This window comes from Hemiscyllium ocellatum, chromosome 8, assembly GCF_020745735.1.
Source record: "Hemiscyllium ocellatum isolate sHemOce1 chromosome 8, sHemOce1.pat.X.cur, whole genome shotgun sequence".
Lineage (NCBI taxonomy): Eukaryota > Metazoa > Chordata > Chondrichthyes > Orectolobiformes > Hemiscylliidae > Hemiscyllium > Hemiscyllium ocellatum.
Genome location: NC_083408.1, coordinates 96,866,010 through 96,884,150, shown reverse-complemented (window position 1 = coordinate 96,884,150; position 18,141 = coordinate 96,866,010). Strand labels below are relative to the sequence as shown.

Below are 18,141 nucleotides of genomic sequence, written 5' to 3'. Positions count from 1 at the left end.
TTTGTCAAGTTGGTTCCATGCCTGGAGAATTTTGGTTATGAGGAAAGATGGGATAGACTGGGTATTTTCTGGACAACAGTATTATGAAGTTCGTAGAGTGTGTGGATACAAAGGATCTATTTTTCTGAGCATTAAGGGTCAATAACTATGGGGCATAAATTTAAAGTTATTCACAGAATGACAGAAGAGAGGAGAGGAGAAATTTTGCCTTCAGAGAGTAGTAAGTGATGAAAATAAAATACTTGAAAATTCCACAACTACAAGCATTCACATCAATACCTGCATAAATGTAGCATTATTTAGTTATACAGCTCCACAATATATTGCTTTTTATTCATGCAGGACAGAACCTTTTTTTGTTATTGTTTCATGGGAAGTGGGCACCACTGGCAAGATCAGTATTTATTGCCCATCCCTAATTGTCCTTGAACTAAATTACAATGTCATCTCAGAGTGAGTGAAGAGTCAACCATTTTAAAATGGCTGTACCGAAATGTGTGCTGTTGGAAAAGCACAGCCAGTCAGGCAGCATCCGAGGAGCAGGAGAGTCAACATTTCGAGCATGAGCTCTTTACCAGGAATGGGGATGATGGCCCAAGGGGACTGAGAGATAAATGGGGTAGAGGTCGAGGGAGGGAAGTTGGGAATGCGATAGGTAGTTGAAGGTGAGGATGATGGTGATGGCCCCAAGGCAGAAGATGAGTCCAACCATATGGGATCAATGTCGATTTCACCAGTTTCCTCATCTTATCCCAGATCCACCCTCTTGAATTTTCCTACCTGTCCGACTTACTCCCCACCTATCTGCTCCACCCTCCTTTCCGACATAACACCATTACCCCCCACCCTCATGTATAATAGTTTCCACGTTCAGGTTACAAAAAGCCTCAAATAGATCTGTAGAGAGCTGTATTTGAAAGGGCATGGTGAAGTGAAGAGCTTAATTTTGTATTGTACAGTAACAAAAATTAAGGTACTTGAAATGTCCAACATATATGGAAGTGGCTGCCCAAGTAATAGACAGCAAATGGGTGCTCTTTGTTTGAAAGGAATTATCAGGGGACATTTTATTGTGGTTGTAGGAAATAAATGGAAGCTGGGATAGCTTAAGGAATCAGAAATAGCAATCATAGGGATGGAATTAATATTTGAATAATCCACAAACTATTTATCACAGTGCCATTACATAATATAAAAGATCAGACAGACAAGTCTTGATTCTGTTGGGAGCCGGTTCTAATTTAGTCAGTCTAAGATTTGTGAGTGAATATATTGGTTAAATTTTATAGATGACTTCATTTACACAATTATTAACTCCTGATGCAAACTCACAACAGTCTGGGAATGACATCTGTGACATTTAAAGTTGGGGGGCAATTAAAAGGATAACAAGGATGTGCACAAGAATGTTTTGCAAGACCTTTAATGCTTCTCAAGCCATCAGCAGACTTTGCAGAAGCTGAAAGAATTGGAGAGTATGAAGTGATAGGCTAGGATGAAAAGAAAGTTCTGGGTGGAGGCAGGACAAGAGACATGACAAATTGACAAGATGTTTCTTCTGAGCCGCTGTACAGAATAATCCCATAAGTTAGTATTACAGCACGCATGCAACAGATGTGCTGAAAATTTTTTCGCTCCTCTGAATTTATATTTTCTTACGATCTTAACTATTTCTCCAGTTAGTTCAATATCCTGACTTCAATTATATTACTGCGGACCTTTTCTATTAAGCAATATATCATGACACTTACATAAATTTGATTCTCACAAGACCGTCCCTTTGACCCTGGCTTTTATATAGATGATGTAGACAAGCAGGAGGCTGGGAGAACACAGCAAGCCAGGCAAGCATCAGGAGGTGGAGAAGTCAGTGTTTCAGGTTGACTATACACCTCCAGTGAGTTCTCCCGATCTTCTATTGTAACTTTACAATAGAAACTTAGGAAATGGTTGCTGGAGTTGGCAATTGAGCATGCTTAGTTGTTCAATATGATCATGGCTGATCCTCTATCTCAATGTCATACTCCTGTGCTTCCACCCCCGTCCCCCGCAAACTCCTTGATGATTTTAGTGTCTAGAATGCTATCATTTCTTAACTACACTCACTGACTTGGCCTCCATAGTCTTATGCAGCAGAGAATTTCACAGGTTTGTTATGGTGTGAGTGATGGCACTTCCCTTCATCTAAGTCCTAACTCGCTTGCTTCACATTGCCTATTCTAGATGCTCCAGCCAGGAGGAACATCATTACTATATCCAGTCCATCAAGCTCTATCAGAATGTTATACATTTCATTGTGATTCTCTCCCATTCTTCTAAACTCCAGTGAATACAGATCCAATTAAGCCATACATTCCTCTTATTTCTCATCTTTAAAGTTACAGGAAATCAAATTGTACGTACATTGTAGTATCTCTAGTTCAGAAATCTATTACTCAGAAACACTAGCTATCCAGAAATATTATAGGCAGACAACAATAAATGCCATAATTTTAGTACAATACTTTGGGAGTGAAAAAAGTTGGAGGATAAAATAGGTGGATAAATAAGGAGACTTTTTCCCTGTTTTATGCTTCAGCTAAATATTCATATCTACAGTGTTTTCCAGTTAACACATTTATATTTAGGCATTTTAATATTATTTTATTAACCAGAAGCTTTCTTGGCCACAAGTATTTCGAAACAGAAAGATTACAGTGCATATCAGTTTCTACATGTTAGTGGTACTATGCATATAAAACACACACACCATTGAGAAATTCTTGTCCCAGACTCAAAGTAATTGTTTGGGCAGAGTGAAGGAAATGAATAATAGAATTTAAGATTAAAGACCCAAATTACTTCACAGCTTAAAAAAAATCATGCAATTTTTTTTCGGCAAGAAACCATGAAAGACAGCTTTTATACAGCAAATTAGATCAACAAATTACCAATTAATTTGCCTTTGGTGAAATCAATTGGAAGAAAAATGATTCTAAGTGTGACTTTGAAGAGTGTTGAGAGTTGTGTGAGGAAGAAAATTTCAGTTTCTTTCAAAAAATCCATCTCTTTTTGTATTTCATATTTGATATTTAACTGTAATTTGTTATTTAAATTTAAAATTTCACCCAGGCTTAAACAGGGGATATACAAGCTGTGTACTTGAGAACAGCTGAACTTAATTCATCAAAAGCAAACTACCTTAGACTGCTGTTTCTAAACCTGGGATTATACTAACTCTTCGGAAGCATCTAAGTGTGATTTCGGACACAGAATAATTTAGAATAGTGTTGTGTATTATTACGTAAGGGGATTCTTAGTCTCTGTGGCAAAATCTAATTTTGTTTGTCTGTTACATTTAATATTTGACTACAATTTACTATTCAGACTCTAAATTTCATCCAGGCTTCAGCTCCCTCTATATAAGCTCCCTACCTGAGACCGACTGACGTTATTTAACTAAATAAACCAAGTGTAAACTGATTTTCTGTAACTGGGGCTGAGAAAACTCTTTAGTTTCAGAGATATTGTTATGAACCAAGCCAGATCCCTTAAAACATTTCAAGAAGATAGCCCAAACCCTATCTTTGCTCGTTATTTTAAGCAGGTGTAAAGTGGATATTCCAGGGGAAATGCAGCTGGTCAAACCACTTAGTTTTAAACAAAACATTTTTTTACTAGATTACTGAATGAAGCACACAACAAAGAAAACAGAATACTGAATAACTTAACCTATCCCAAAATCCAACTGATCATCTCAACTTAATGATGCTATTCCAAACACTTGCAACAATCCCCATAAACATTCCTTGGCACAAAAGGTAAAATCAAACACAGGTTCTTAGAGGAGAAAAGACAGAGTACCAGCCTGAACCTGTTTCTTTGGGTCCAGTAGCTTTTTCTACACTACTGCCAAAAACCAAACCAAACCAGTGAAAAGATCAGGAGAAAGTGAGGACTACAGATGCTGGAGTACCAGAGTTGAAAAATGTGGTGCTGGAAAAACACAGTAGGCCGAGTAGCATCTGAGGAGCAGGAGAATCGACGATTTGGGCATAAGCCCTTCTTCAGGAGAGAAAAGCTGAGCTGGGAGAACTGGCCACTTCCCTTACATTGTACATGTGTGCATTTTTAACTTGAAAGCCTTCTGCCTGTTGCAGTATCTGTTAGCTGTAAACAAATTGGCCCTGAAACCCTTCAACCCCAGACTGTTTGGAGTCTGTGTCTTTTATGACCTCTCTGGGAAAAAAAAACCCAAGGACAGCATACCTTTGTTAAAGGAACAGCATCACAATAATATGAATAGAGGTATCTCAGTGTCACTTTGAATGCAATGTTGAGAGTTGGATAAGTAAGGGAATTAGTGGAAGAGGGAGAGGAGGTGCTGTCTTATTTCTTCTAACTTACTCACCTGTCAGGAACTGGTTTTTACTCTACAACAGAGATGTTTGCTAAGCATCTGGTAAGAACTCAAAGTCTATTTTATATTTAAGGTCAAACGTTGCCATGCAGTATTGAGGGGGAGCCAGAGGTCTACTTTTTCCCAGTGGCTGTCTGAAGAAGGGCTCACGCTCGAAACGTCGATTCTCCTGCTCCTTGGATGCTGCCTGACATGCTGCACTTTTCCAGCAACACATTTTCAGTTCTGATGTCCAGCATCTGCAGTCCTCATTTTCTCTTGCATATCAGTTTAGTCCACAGAGTGGTGTTGACAAACAAGTCATAAGGGGGATAATGCGAGGCAAGGAGGCCACAAAAGGAATGAGAGAAAAAAATAGTGAATTAGGGAGAATGATTTACACTTGCCAACTTTAAGGGCATTTAAATGGTCATTGGATAGACATATGGACGAGAATGAAATGGGATATGGGCTTCAGATTGGTTTGACAGGTTGGCGCAACATCGAGGACCGACGGACCTGTACTGCACTGTAATGATCTATGTTCTATGTTCTATGATGGACAGGCCACAAGGTGGTATAGGGAGGGAGACTAGGAGGTTGAAGGTGGAGAAAGACAGGGAGGATGCAATGTGCAGGAAGACAAGAGGGCTACACATGTTCAGGAGCTACCAAATGGAAAAAATGGAATGGATAATCTTATAATGAGCACTGTCTCAATTGCACAATTTGTAAAATGCATAAATTTAAATCTGAGACTGACATCTGACATGCAGCAAAAAGGGTTATGACTGCCCACTTAGAGATTTCCAGCTTTCTGATTATTAAAGCAAATACATTAGCTGCGACCTGACCAGTACAGGGTATGTTATGAGTGATGACATTTTGTGTATAAGATCATTAGATGTAGGAACAGAAGTAAGCAATTCAGCCCATTGAGTCTACCTTGCCATTCAATAGATCGTGGCTGATCATTATCAACTGCATGAATTACAGAAGGTTGGTTTTAAGTGCAACAGGTAATTAAGAAGGCAAATGGAATTTTGTCCTTCATTGCTAAAGGAATTGAGTTTAAAAGCAGGAAGGTTATGTTGCAGCTGTATAGGGTGCTGGTGAGGCCACACCTGGAGTACTGCATGCTTTTTTGGTCTCCTTATTTAAGAAATGATATACTAGCACTTGAGTGGGAGCAGAGTAGGTTCACTATATTGATTCCGGAGTTGAGGGGGTTGGCTTATGAGGACAGACTGAGTGCATTGGGATTATATTCATTGGAACGTAGAAGAATGAGGGGGGATCTTATCAACATTTATAAAATTACGAAGGGAATAGATAAGAGGATGTTTCCACTGGTAGGTGACAAGAGACCGTGGCCTCAAACTTTTGGGGAGAGATTTAGGACCAAATTGAGAAGGAACTTCTACACCCAGTGGTTTGTGAATCTATGGAAATCCCTGCCCAGTGAAGTATTGTGGCTTCATCAGCAAGTGTTTTAAAGCTAAGACAGATAATCCTTTGAACAGTAAGGGAGTTAAGGGTTATGGTGAGAGGGCGGGTGAGTGGAGTTGAGGCCATAAAAAGATCAGCCACGATCTTATTTGAATGGCGGAGCAGACTCAAAGGGCCAAATGGCCTACTCCTGCTCCTAATTCTTATGTTGTATTAACTCCACATTCCTGCTCTTTGTCCATAATCTTACTGGTTATATATCTGTCAACTTCAGCTCTGAATATACTTAATCAACTCTACAGTCCTCCGAGGAAAATAATTCTGATACAATAAATTCTTCCTCATGTCTGTCTTAAATGGGCAACTCCTTACTCTGATTTTTTAAGTCTCTCACGGGAGGTGGGTGTCACTGGCTTGCCCGTATTTATTACCTGTCCCTAGATACCCTTGAGAGGGTGATGGTGAGCTGCCTTCTTGAACCACTGCAATCCATGTCTGTAGGTAGTCCCACAGTGTCATTAGGGAGACAACTCCAGGATTTTGATGCAGTGATGGTGAAGGAACAACAATATATTTCCAAGTCAGGCTGGCAAATGACTTGGAGAGAAATTTGCAGGTGGTGGTATTTCCATGTATCTCCTGCCCTTGTCCTTCCTAATGGAAGTGGTTTTGGGCTTGTAAAATGGTTTTTAAGGATCTTCAGCAAATGTGTGCAGTGTATCTTCTAGATAGTACACACTGCTGTTACAGAGCATTAATGCTCGAGGGAATGGATGCTTGTGAGTATAGTGCAAATCAAGTGGCCTGTGTTGTCCTGGATGGTGGCAAGCTTCTTGAGTGTTGATGGAGCTGCACCATTCCGGGAAGGTGAGGAGGAATATTCCAATTGTGCCTTGCAGATGGTGGACAGGCTTTGAATTATACGTTGCAGTATTCCTAACCTTTGACCTACTCTTGTGGCTATGTAGCTCTTGCATTGATAATGAGTCCAGCTGACTTTCTGATCAATGACAACCTACAGAATATTGTTAGTAGGGAATTCAGTGATGGTAATGCCACTGAAGGTCAAGGGGAGATGGTTAGATTGTCTCTAATTAGAGATAATCATTGTTTGTATTTGCATGGCATGAATGTTACTTGTGACTTGAAAGCCCAAGCCTAGATATTGTCCAGATGTTCTTGCAATTAAAGATGGTCTACTAAAGATGGTATCTGAGGAGCCTTATGATCGAGGAAAGGAATTGATGAAACCACTGAAGATGGTTGGGTCTAGAACGCTACTCTGAGGAACTCCTGAAGAGACGTCCTGGAGCTGAGATAAGAGATCCCTAGTATCTATATCCTTCATCCTCTGTACCAGGTATGATTTCAACCAGCAGAGAGTTTGCCCCTTTGATTCCAGCTCTGCTAAGGCTCCTTGATACCACATTTGGTTGAATGCAGCCTTGATTTTCAAGGACTGTTACTGTCACTTCATCTCTGGAATTAAGCTCTTTTGTCCAAGTTTAAACCAAGGCTGTAATGAGGTCAGGAGCTGAATGGCCCTGGCAGAACCCAAATGAGCAGGTCTATGCTGAGCGTATACTGCTCAATAGCACTATTGATGATACCTTCTATCACTTTCTTGATAACTGAAAGTAAACTGATGGGAAGAGATTTGCTAGGTTAGATTTATCTTGCTTTTTGTGTCCACAACATACCTGGACAATTTTCCACATTGTTGGGTAGATGCCATTATCGTAACTATACTGGAACAGCTTGAGTATGGGTGCGGCAAGTTGTAGAGCACAAGTCTTCAGTACTATTGTAGGGTCCATAGCTTTTGTGCCTCTAGACATTTATTGACATTACATTGGAATGAATTGATTTGGGTGAAAATTAGCATCTGCAATGCTGAGGACCACAGGAGGAGGGTGAGATGCAAAATCCACTTGGTACTTCTGTTTGAAGATTACTGCAAATGTTTCTACTTTTGTTTTGCAAAGCTATGCTGACAATATCCTTTGGTGCTGGACTCTCCCACAATGTGAAACAAACTCTCTGTATCTACCAGGTAATGTTCCCCAGAATCTTGTATGTTTCAATAAGATTGTCTCTCATTCTTCTAAGTGTCAATGAGTACAGGTGTAGCCCACCTTTTGCCTATATTGGGAGAAAATAAACTTCTATTTCTAACTTATGGTGCATTGTCTTGCATTACTTTAAATACTGAGGATGTCTAGGAAGTCAATGTTTTCCTTCTGTGCTGTGGCTTTAATAATTTTTGGGGATTTTGATAAATTATTCACATTTTGTTTCTGTGCGAAACACATTGTGTCAACACAAATTAGCAAGGTAACATTAATCAATTAGTGTATCACATAATAATGAGAGTAATGAGGATGAAAACAAAAAAAAATGCCCTTGAGAATTATTTTTAAAATGTAGCCCTCGAGAAAATTTTAAGTGGAGTTCTCAACCAAAATTATGCCTGGGCAGTGATGCATCTTTTGGGTGAAAGGTTAAACACAGGCCCGATCTGCTTTCTCAGGTAGATGTTAAAAATTTGATGGCATCATGTGAAGCAGAGTGGGTAAGTTACTCTCAATGAGTCAGTCAATTTTAACCCTCATCAATAGCACAAAAGAACAGCCATTACCCATCACTGTTTGTTGAAGACACATTCACTGGTAAATTCCTTCATTATGACAGTGACTGTATTTTTAAAAAGTTCTCCATTGACTTTAAAGAGCTTTACAAATACAAGTTTTTTTTTGTTTTCCAGAAGGTTACAGAGGTACATCATAGGATCAAATGTTTAGATCTGAACGGTAAGTTAATATTTTTAACAGTATTTTCTGTTAACTGCGCATGTACTGGTTAGCAAATTGTGTACTAAAATCTCCTTTGAAATACTGCCTGTTGAGTAACATAAGAGGCTAATGAGTTTAATGCCATTGAGGGGAGAGAGTTATCATCTATGATGTCAGCTGATGCCCCAAAGCATGGAGCTGAGACCTCAGGAAAGAAAGTTCTTGTGGAGTCCTGCTCTCTATTTATTGTATAAATCAATAAATCTTCATTATGTCACAAAGCATGGTTTACAGGGCTCATCCGTCAAAAGCACCTAGACCCCAGTGTGATATTTACAATGGTGATGGTGGTCCTTGAGTTCTACACTGAGGATCCCAGCAAACACTGACAAAAGGCTCACAGTAGTAAAAATAGTAATCACAGGAGTCCACACAAGGCAATTAAAAGTGTCCAGAGTTTAGGTAAAATGAAAGACGGGATGGGGGAGGTAGCTCTTATGCTAACAGATATAATACAGGCGGCACGGTGGCTCAGTGATTAGCACTGCTGCCTCACAGCACCAAGGTCCCAGGTTCTGTCTGTGTGGAGTTTGCACATTCTCCCCATGTCTGCGTGGCTTTCCTCCGGGTGCTCTGGTTTCCTCACACAGTCCAAAGTTGTGCTGGGAAGATGAGTTGGCCATGCTATATTGCCCATAGTGACAGGTGCATTAGTCAGAGGGTTACTCTTCAGAGGGTCAGTGTAGACTTGGGCTACAGGCCTGTTTCCACAGTGTAAGGAATCTATCTATCTATCTATCATTAATGGATGTCAGAGGATTTCGCAGGGGAGACCTGAGAAACAGTGTATAGGTAGAGGGGACCCAAGAAGCAGTGTACAGGCAAGGGAGACTTGGGAAACACCTTGCCAGTGCAGATCTGGGAGATGTGTTGGCTCTGGGCCAAGCACAGACCAGGAACTGGGGTTGGGACAGAGCTGGGTTTTTGGGCTGAGGCTGGCCTGGGTTTTAGCTGGGCTGGGTTGGGTTTGAGACTGGGTTTGACGTCAAGGCTTAGTCTGTGACCATACGTTGTGGGAAGAAAGAAATCAAAAGTGACACATCACAGAAAAAAAATGGAATTGGGAAGCTAGCATTTAGCTCTTTTCTCATTCACATGGCAGGTGTTTTATCAGGAACAGTATGCTTTGAAAATTTTAATAAAGTTTGCTGAGTGTAATTATTGGGGAGATGTGGAGTGTAGCAATTCTACATTAACTGAGTAAAAATCATTAGTCAATTAATACAGTCAAGATGACAGATGGATGATGTGCTGTGACTACAGGACATGGGAATACCTGGATGCCAGTATAATCTAGGGCAAACAGGTCTACAGTAAGTATTAGCAGCTCAAATTCTTCAACCCAGAACTTATAAGCTAAAAGTAGACACTGCACGGGGAGGTTGCTTGGGTATTTCATTTCAGGGGAAGGTCAATATCCCTTAGAGTAGGGTCTTCTGTCTTGGTCAGTGAGGTAAAAACAATGACTCCAGATGCTGGAAACCAGATTCTGGATTAGTGGTGCTGGAAGAGCACAGTAGTTCAGGCAGCATCCAAGGAGCAGCGAAATCGATGTTTCGGGCAAAAGCCCTTCATCAGGAATAAAGGCAGAAAGCCTGAAGCGTGGAGAGATAAGCTAGTGGTGGGTGGGGGTGGGGAGAAAGTAGCATAGAGTACAATAGGTGAGTGGGGGAGGGGATGAAAGTCGTAAGTCAGGGAGGAGAGGGCGGAGTGGATAGGTGGAAAAGGAAATAGGCAGGTAGGACAAGTCCGGACAAGTCATGGGGACAGTGCTGAGCTGGAAGTTTGGAACTAGGTAAATGTGGGGAAAGGGGAAATGAGGAAACTGTTGAAGTCCACATTGATGCCTGGGGTTGAAGTGTTCCGAGGCAGAAGATGAGGCGTTCTTCCTCCAGGCCTCTGCTGGTGAGGGAACGGCGGTGAAGGAGGCCCAGGACCTCCATGTCTTCAGCAGAGTAGGAGGGGGAGTTGAAATGTTGGGCCATGGGGCGGTGTGGTTGATTGGTGCGGGTGTCCCAGAGATGTTCCCTAAAACGCTCTGCTAGGAGTCACCCAGTCTCCCCAATATAGAGCAGACCGCATCGGGAGCAACAGATACAATAAATGATATTAGTGGATGTGCGGTCAGACACAGGCACACTGAGTAAGATAAGTCAGGGCATAAAGAAAGTATGGTGGAGTAGCTTTGACCATTACAATTGTTCAACATGTTTGAGGTTCTTGCAGTCTTTACAGATGAAAGTAGTGGTGACAGAAGATTTGAGTAAAATGACCATGACACCATGGTAGAAGAAACCTTTCTGATGGGTGGAGGAGTTAATAGGTTCATAGTGGTAACATGGCCATGGGGAATAACATGGTTCTTTGCAGCCAAGAGTGAGGGTCCAAAAGATTGTGTTCCCTACCTAGTGCTGGGACATGCACTCAGGCCTGGAGAGGAATTTGAAATGGATGGAGAATGATCCAATGCCCAAAGTCCATGTTGGTACCAACAATATAGCGAGACCTCAGAAAAAGCATTTTGCCGATGAAGTATGAGCAAGCCCATCAGGTTAATTATGCTCCTGAGAATTGGTTTCCAAAGTTTTCCCACCACCAAGTTTAGACTGATGGGCCTGTAGTTTCCGTGTTAATCTATGGCTCCCTTCTTGAACAGTGGTACCACATTGGCTGTCCTCTCATCCTCTGGCATCTTTCCTATGGCCAGAGAGAAATTGAAAATTAATGCTAGTGTCCCTGCTTTTCCTCACTTGCCTCACTCGACAGTATTCCTGATGAAGGGCTTATGCCAAAAATGATAATTCTCCTGTTCCTCTGATGCTGTCTGATGTGCTGTGCTTTTCCTGCGCCATCCTTATTGACTTACTCACAGCATGTGATATATTTCATCTGGCCCTGATGAATTATCTATTTTTAAGCCTACCAGACCTGTACCTCTACCAATGTCATCTACTGCATCCATTGCACCCAGTGTGGTCTCCTCTACATCGGGGAGACAGGATGCCTTCTTGCAGATCGCTTGAGAGAACACCTCTGGGACACCTGCAACCACCAACCCCACCACCCCGTGGCTGAACACTTCAACTCCCCCTCTGAGTCCATCAAGGACATGTAGGTCCTAGGCCTCCTCCACCGCTAAACTGTTACCACCCAACACCTGGAGAAAGAAAACCTCATATTCCGCCGTGGAACCCTGCAACCACACAGGATAAATGTGGATTTCAGCTTCCTCATTTCCCCAGCCCCCACATTATCCCAGCCCAAAGCCTCCAACTCGGCACCGCCTTCCAGAGCTATCCATCACTCCCCCCTCTGACCTATCACCTTCTCCCTCACTTTCATCCACCTATCACTTTCCCAGCTACCTTTCTCCCAATCCCAACCCCAACCCCAACCCCCTCCCATTTATCTCTCAGCCCGACCCACAAGCCTCATTCCTGATGAAGGGCTTATGCCGGAAATGTTGACTCTCCTGCTCCTCGGATGCTGCCTGACCTGTTGTGCTTTTCCAGTAGCACACTTCCAACTCTGATCTCCAGCATCTGCAGTCTTCACTTTCTTCTCCGGGGTGATTGATATAGGACAGATGTCAGAGATAGTTTCTTACTCAGAGAGTAGTAAGGGCATAGAATGCCATGCCTGCAACTACAGTAGACTCGCCAACTTCAAGGGCATTTAAATGGTCATTGGATAAACACATGGATGAAAATGGAATAGTGAAGGATAGATAGGCTTCAGATTGGTTCCAAAGGTCAACACAACATTGAGGGTTGAAGGGCCTGTATTGCACTGTAATGTTCTATGCTCTACTGCAAATATTGGGACAAAAATATTTGCGAATATATGACATTTAGGAAGATGGGAAGTTCTGTAAGTAACGACGGAGTTTTAGCACTGTTATTAAGAATGGCTTTGTTACAATATAAGGATATGATCGTTATCTCTTGAAATCAGAATGAAGAATCAAGATGACAAAGAACAAAAACAGAAAGTCATTTGTGAGTGTTTTATACATTTTTAGGTCCCCTATTAGCAATCTCACAGAAGGACAATGTGAAAAATGAAATCATTGAGACTTGTGAGAAAGGTACACCGTTAATCATGGATGATTTTAATTACATATTGTTCGATTAAACCAATTTGGCAAAGGGCTGTCATGGTAGTTTATTGGACCAACATGTTTTAGACCCAACCAGATATAGGAAATGTTAATGAGGCAGGAATAATTAATGACTTTATAGTAAAGGTGCCACTAGGTAGCAATAATCATAATATTGAATTTCACATTCCGTTTGAGAGAGAAAAGTGTGGATCTAAGGTTAATGCTTTAAACCCAAACAAAGACATTTATGAGGGCATGAAGGCAGAGCTGGTCAAATTGAAATAGCAGAAAAGGTAAAGGGATAAGTTGGTGGAGAGTCTACAGGAAGAACAGGCATGGGTCAGGTTAGATAAGTCTAATCAGAAGAACAGGCATGGTCAGTTTAATAAACATGGTGGCAACAAAAACAGAAATTGCTGGAAAAGCTTAACAAGTCTGGCAGCATCTGTGGCGAGAAATTAGAATTAACATTTTGAGTCAGTTTTGAGGAAGGGTCCCTCAAACTCGCAATGTTAACTCTGATTTCCCTCTTCAGATGCTGTAATACCTGCTGAGCTTTTCCAGCAATTTCTGCTTTAGTTTCTGATTTACACCATCTGCAGTTCTTTCCATTTTTATTACACATTTTGGAAGTGTATTTATTTTCATGCAAGAAGGATAACAGATAAGGCCGATAAGCTTAGAGTCTGGATTAGCACAAGGAACCACAATATTGTAGCCATTACAGAAACCAAGTTGAGATAAGGGTTGGACTGGCAGCTCAATGTTCAAGGGTTTAGATTTTGCAGTCGTGAGTGTGGTGCTGGAAAAACACAGCCAGTCAGGCAGCATCTGAGGAACAAGAGAATCAACGTTTTGGGAATAAGCCCTTCATTAGTAATGTTTTATAGATTTTGCAGGTGTGACAGAAAGGGATGGAAAAGGGGTTGAGGAGTTGTGTCACAGATTAAAGACAATCTCACCGCTGCACTTAGAGAGGACATCTTGTCTGGCTCATCCAGCGAGGTCATTTGGGTCGAACTAAGGATTAAAAAAGGTGCAATCACTATGGCAGGTTTATACTGTAGGCTTCCTAGTAGCTGGTGGGAAATAGAGGAACAGTTATGTAAGCAGATCATGGAAAGATTTACAAATAACAGCGTTGTGACATTGGGTGATTTAACTTCCCCAGAATTGACAGGGACTCCTTTAGTGCTAGAAGCGTAGAGGGGCCAGAATTTGGTGTGTCCATCCAGGAGGGTATCCTGAATCATTATGTAGTCAGTCCAACTGAGGAATGGGTCGTACTAGACCCTGTATTGGGGAATTAGTTTGGAAGTGTGGTTGAAATTTCAGTGGGAGAACATTTTAGAAAAAGTGATCATAATTCTGTACATTTTAAAATAGTTATCGGTAAGGATTAGACTGGCCCTTAGCTTTAAGTGTTTAACTGGGGGGATACGTAATGGCAAACATCTATTACATTCACTGCTCACAATGTGGTCTGCTCTACATTGGGAAAACAAAGCGTAGGTTGGGTGATAGCTTCACAGAACATCTACGTTCTGCCCTCAAAAAAGACCCTGAGTTCCAGTTGCCTGCCACTTTAACACACCACCCTGTGGCTGAACACTTTAACTCCCCCTCCCACACCACTAAGGACATGCAGGTCCTTGGCCTCCTCCATTGCCAGACCATGGCAACACGACGCCTGGAGGCAGAACGCCTCATCATCCGCCAAGGAACCCTCCAACCACAAGGGATGAATGCAGATATCTCCAGTTTTGTCATTCCCCCCCCGCCCCACCTTATCTCAGTCCCAACCCTTGGACTCAGCACCGCCTTCTTGACCTGCAATCTTCTTCCCAACGTCTCCGTCCCCACCCCCTCTCTGGCCTATCACCCTCACCTTAACCTCCTTCCACCTATCGCATTCCCAATGCCCCTCCCTCAAGTCCCTCCTCCCTACCTTTTATCATAGCCTGCTTGGCACACCTTCCTCATTCCTGAAGAAGGGCTTATGCCCGAAGTGTCGATTCTCCTGCTCCTTGGATGCTGCCTGACCTGCTGCGCTTTTCCAGCGACACTTTTTTCAGTAAAGAGACGGCTCAGGTTGCGAGGTGCAGGCTCCTGAGGGAGGTTCAGGACCCTAGGGTCAATGTGAAATTCTGTCTGAACAGAGGTACATACAGACAGGATTCCACCTGAACATTCTGCAACTAGTGCATGACGTTGGGACCGATTGCTGCTGTTTTAAGGTGTTGGATGGCAGTGGCTGTGAGCCAGATGTGCTCATTCCTGCAGCAATAACCAGCCCAGGCCTCCATCACTCAGCACATCCCTGACTCTGGTCACCCCCATGGTCATGGCTCTCCCTTCTGCCAGCCACTTGAACCAACGATGGTGGAGGTGCAGACTCCTAAGCAGTGACAATAGCTGCTACACCTGATGGTGGGAAGGCTTGGTGGGACTTGACCTTCGACCCCAGATATTGATCAGGTCATGGTAAAAGACAGGCATCATCCTGAGGGTAACCTGCAAACCCTTCTGGTCAATGAGCATGAGCAATGCGTTGTAATTGAGGTCACACACCCAGCAGAAAAAAAACACATCACCAGGGTGCACCATCTGGGAGGAAACTCAATATAAAGAGATTGCTGAAGGGTCTGAAGGCAGAACGTCACCATCTGGGCACACCAATGACTGACAATCCTCCTCAATGGACAGACTCAGAACCTCTGCTATGATCCAGTGCATCATCTTGTCTCAAAAGGTGGGGTCAAAGGGACACATGCTGGTAACACAGCATGAAGACTAGCACTAGACTCTGGTAAGCTACCACTTGGAGCAGTCCTGTCCTGCGGCTTCAGCGAGCCAAGACATTGGTCTCCAGCTCCTGCCAATTTGCTAGCCAGGATTCCTCAGCTAGGCTAAGGTAGACCCCACATAGATGAAATGGGTGGTTTTCCAGCCAAACCCCCACAACTCCTCTGGCAAGACATCCACTCATTACAGACTGACCAGGGGTCCGGGAACTTTTGATTTTGGTGGAAGACACTGTTGAGTACATCAGCTGGCACTCACACATCCTCCCCAGGTAAGCCGGTCTGTGAACGTGAGGAGCATGTTGTCGGCATAAGCTGAAAGAACCACTTCCCGTGCCCAGCCTGTGCAGCGCCAACTCTGCAACCTCCTTCACAAGAGGCACAGGAAAGACTCAACGCACAAGGAATACTTCTGGCCAGACAAGGGCAGCCCTGACATGCTTATCTCACAAAAAGAAGGGGCACTGTCAAGAACCCTTTACCTTTAATCAGACACTCCGCGGTGGTGTCCAGAAGTCAGATTCAGATGACTGCATTCTGAACCTGAGTGTTTGCAGAGTCCTGAATAAATACTCGTGGTTCAATCTGTCAAACACCTTCTCCTAAATGGTGGACAGGAAGGCACTCGTCAGACTAGGCAGCTCTGGGAATTGTGGATTAGGTTCCACCCATCTCCTCCATGTGGCATCCCCCTCAGCCAGGAATCCTGGCTGGCAAATTGACAGGAGCTGGAGGCCAAAATCTTGGCTTGCTGAGATCGCTGGACAGGACTGTTCCGAGTGCTATCGTCCAGGAGCCGAGTGCTGGTCATAAAGCAACTGGTGAACTGCATGTCATGTTACAACCTGATCCCTTTGACCCCTCCTCCTGGTTTTGCCAGATGGATGTTGTTATGGATCCCCTGGCCCATAAAAGTGCACAGCTGGTCAGGGTGGGTTATCTAGCCCGCTGTGAAATGACAACACCTGAGCACAAATGTCGTGAGGAGGGAGACTGGATGCCAGTTTTTATGTAAATAGTGACTGGCCCATTGCCACAAAAGGAGCAACTCTCTGGGTGCAAAACATTCCTCAAGGAACCAGCATACACTGAAGAACTCCATGGTCAGACCGTCCAGCCATAAGGACTTACTCCATGTGGAAATCAATCCCTCTTCACTGCCACCTGATGACCCGTTAAGCCTAACAGTGACGACATTGTGGTCTTCATTGTCCCTGGGGAGTAGATGGTAGTTCAGCAGTTGGAGGACTCACTGCATCTCCCGAGGCAACTGACTTGACAGGCCATGAACCATGACCTCCAACATCCACAGCTTGTGACTGGGTGGGAGGGGGCAGAGATGCTGATGACTCCCTCTCAGCAGGATGCAGTACTTCACTCTGCCAGTGACAAAATCCTTCTTCTCCAGGGAATGGTTCCTCCTGCTAGTCACAACAATGGCCTCCAGTCTCCTCCTTACATAAGTGACTGTGCATATGATCCACAGTCCAGAAGGCAAGATAGGCATGGAGCACAGTGAAGGTTTTGTCAATCACCTCCTCCAGGGCCAAGCTGATGAAGTCCGACCATCAGAAGGAGTAGAACATACTGGAGGCTGCTGTCCTTCAGACCGAGAGAGATGGGCACAACCGCTGAACTCACCTTTCCCGGCTGTCACATGAAATCCTGCCGTGATCTCACCTGTAAGTAGGTCCTACACACAGTGAGCCCTTTCTCCAAGACCAGGTTCACAATCCACTCAGCCCAAAGGATAAAGATAGCCTTCATATACACTTTGGATGCTGTGATGATGGCTGACAAAAAGCATTGAAATGTTCTTGTGTTAATTTTTAATGTTAAGATCTCCTACTTCCCATTACAGTGAAGAAAGACCTCTATCAAGAAGGAAGTGATGAAAATCTACTTTAATGAATATCGTACAAAAAGAGGGTCTCGCAAATAATTGGTACTGTACAGTTGATTAAGATACAACAGCTTCTGTTCCTTAAGTCAGATCCTTACAAAGGGTTAAATTGAGACTGATGCATTATATTATCGTTCCTGAATGCCAATGCCAGAATATTGTCTTTTTACTCCTGGAGTCTGAGTTTCAGTCCAGTCTAAATAAAGGACAGTGATTTGTCGAACAACAGTAAGAGGTGCAAAGTGCCCTGGTTTAGAGCAGTTACAATTCATTTCATTGTGTGTATAAAGCTGCCTCAGATTTTGACGTTAACTGACATTAGTTTATTGCCCTTGTTTACAGAAGCCATAACAAGGGGAATTTAGGAATCACAACATCTCATGGATATTTGTTTTGAATTAACCTTATAATATTTTGTAGAGGTCTATCCCTTGCATCTTTAATAAAACTAAAGATATTTGTTTTCCAGGTGAAAAGTTAGACTATGAGAGTTGTGAGGCCCTCGAAGAGATCTTCAAACGGATGCAGTTTAAACTGATTAACTTGGAGTCGGTGAAGCTGGATGAAAATGTAAGGGTACCAGTAGAATTTGCTGTAAGTGAGCTGTAACCTGTGACCAACGCTGGTAAATCTGCCACAGGGAATAAAATGAA

General features: G+C 43.0%; 1 protein-coding gene across 1 annotated transcript in view; it reads left to right on the top strand.

Annotated features, from left to right (window-relative positions):
* si:dkey-288a3.2 (protein phosphatase 1 regulatory subunit 37) overlaps nt 1–18,141 on the top strand; it is a 97,461-nt gene that overhangs the window by 33,476 nt on the left and 45,844 nt on the right. The window contains exons 3-4 of the mRNA XM_060828996.1: nt 8,592–8,637; nt 17,958–18,058. Of these exons, the coding sequence (XP_060684979.1) occupies nt 8,592–8,637; nt 17,958–18,058 (147 nt within the window). The remainder of the gene's footprint in view (nt 1–8,591; nt 8,638–17,957; nt 18,059–18,141) is intronic.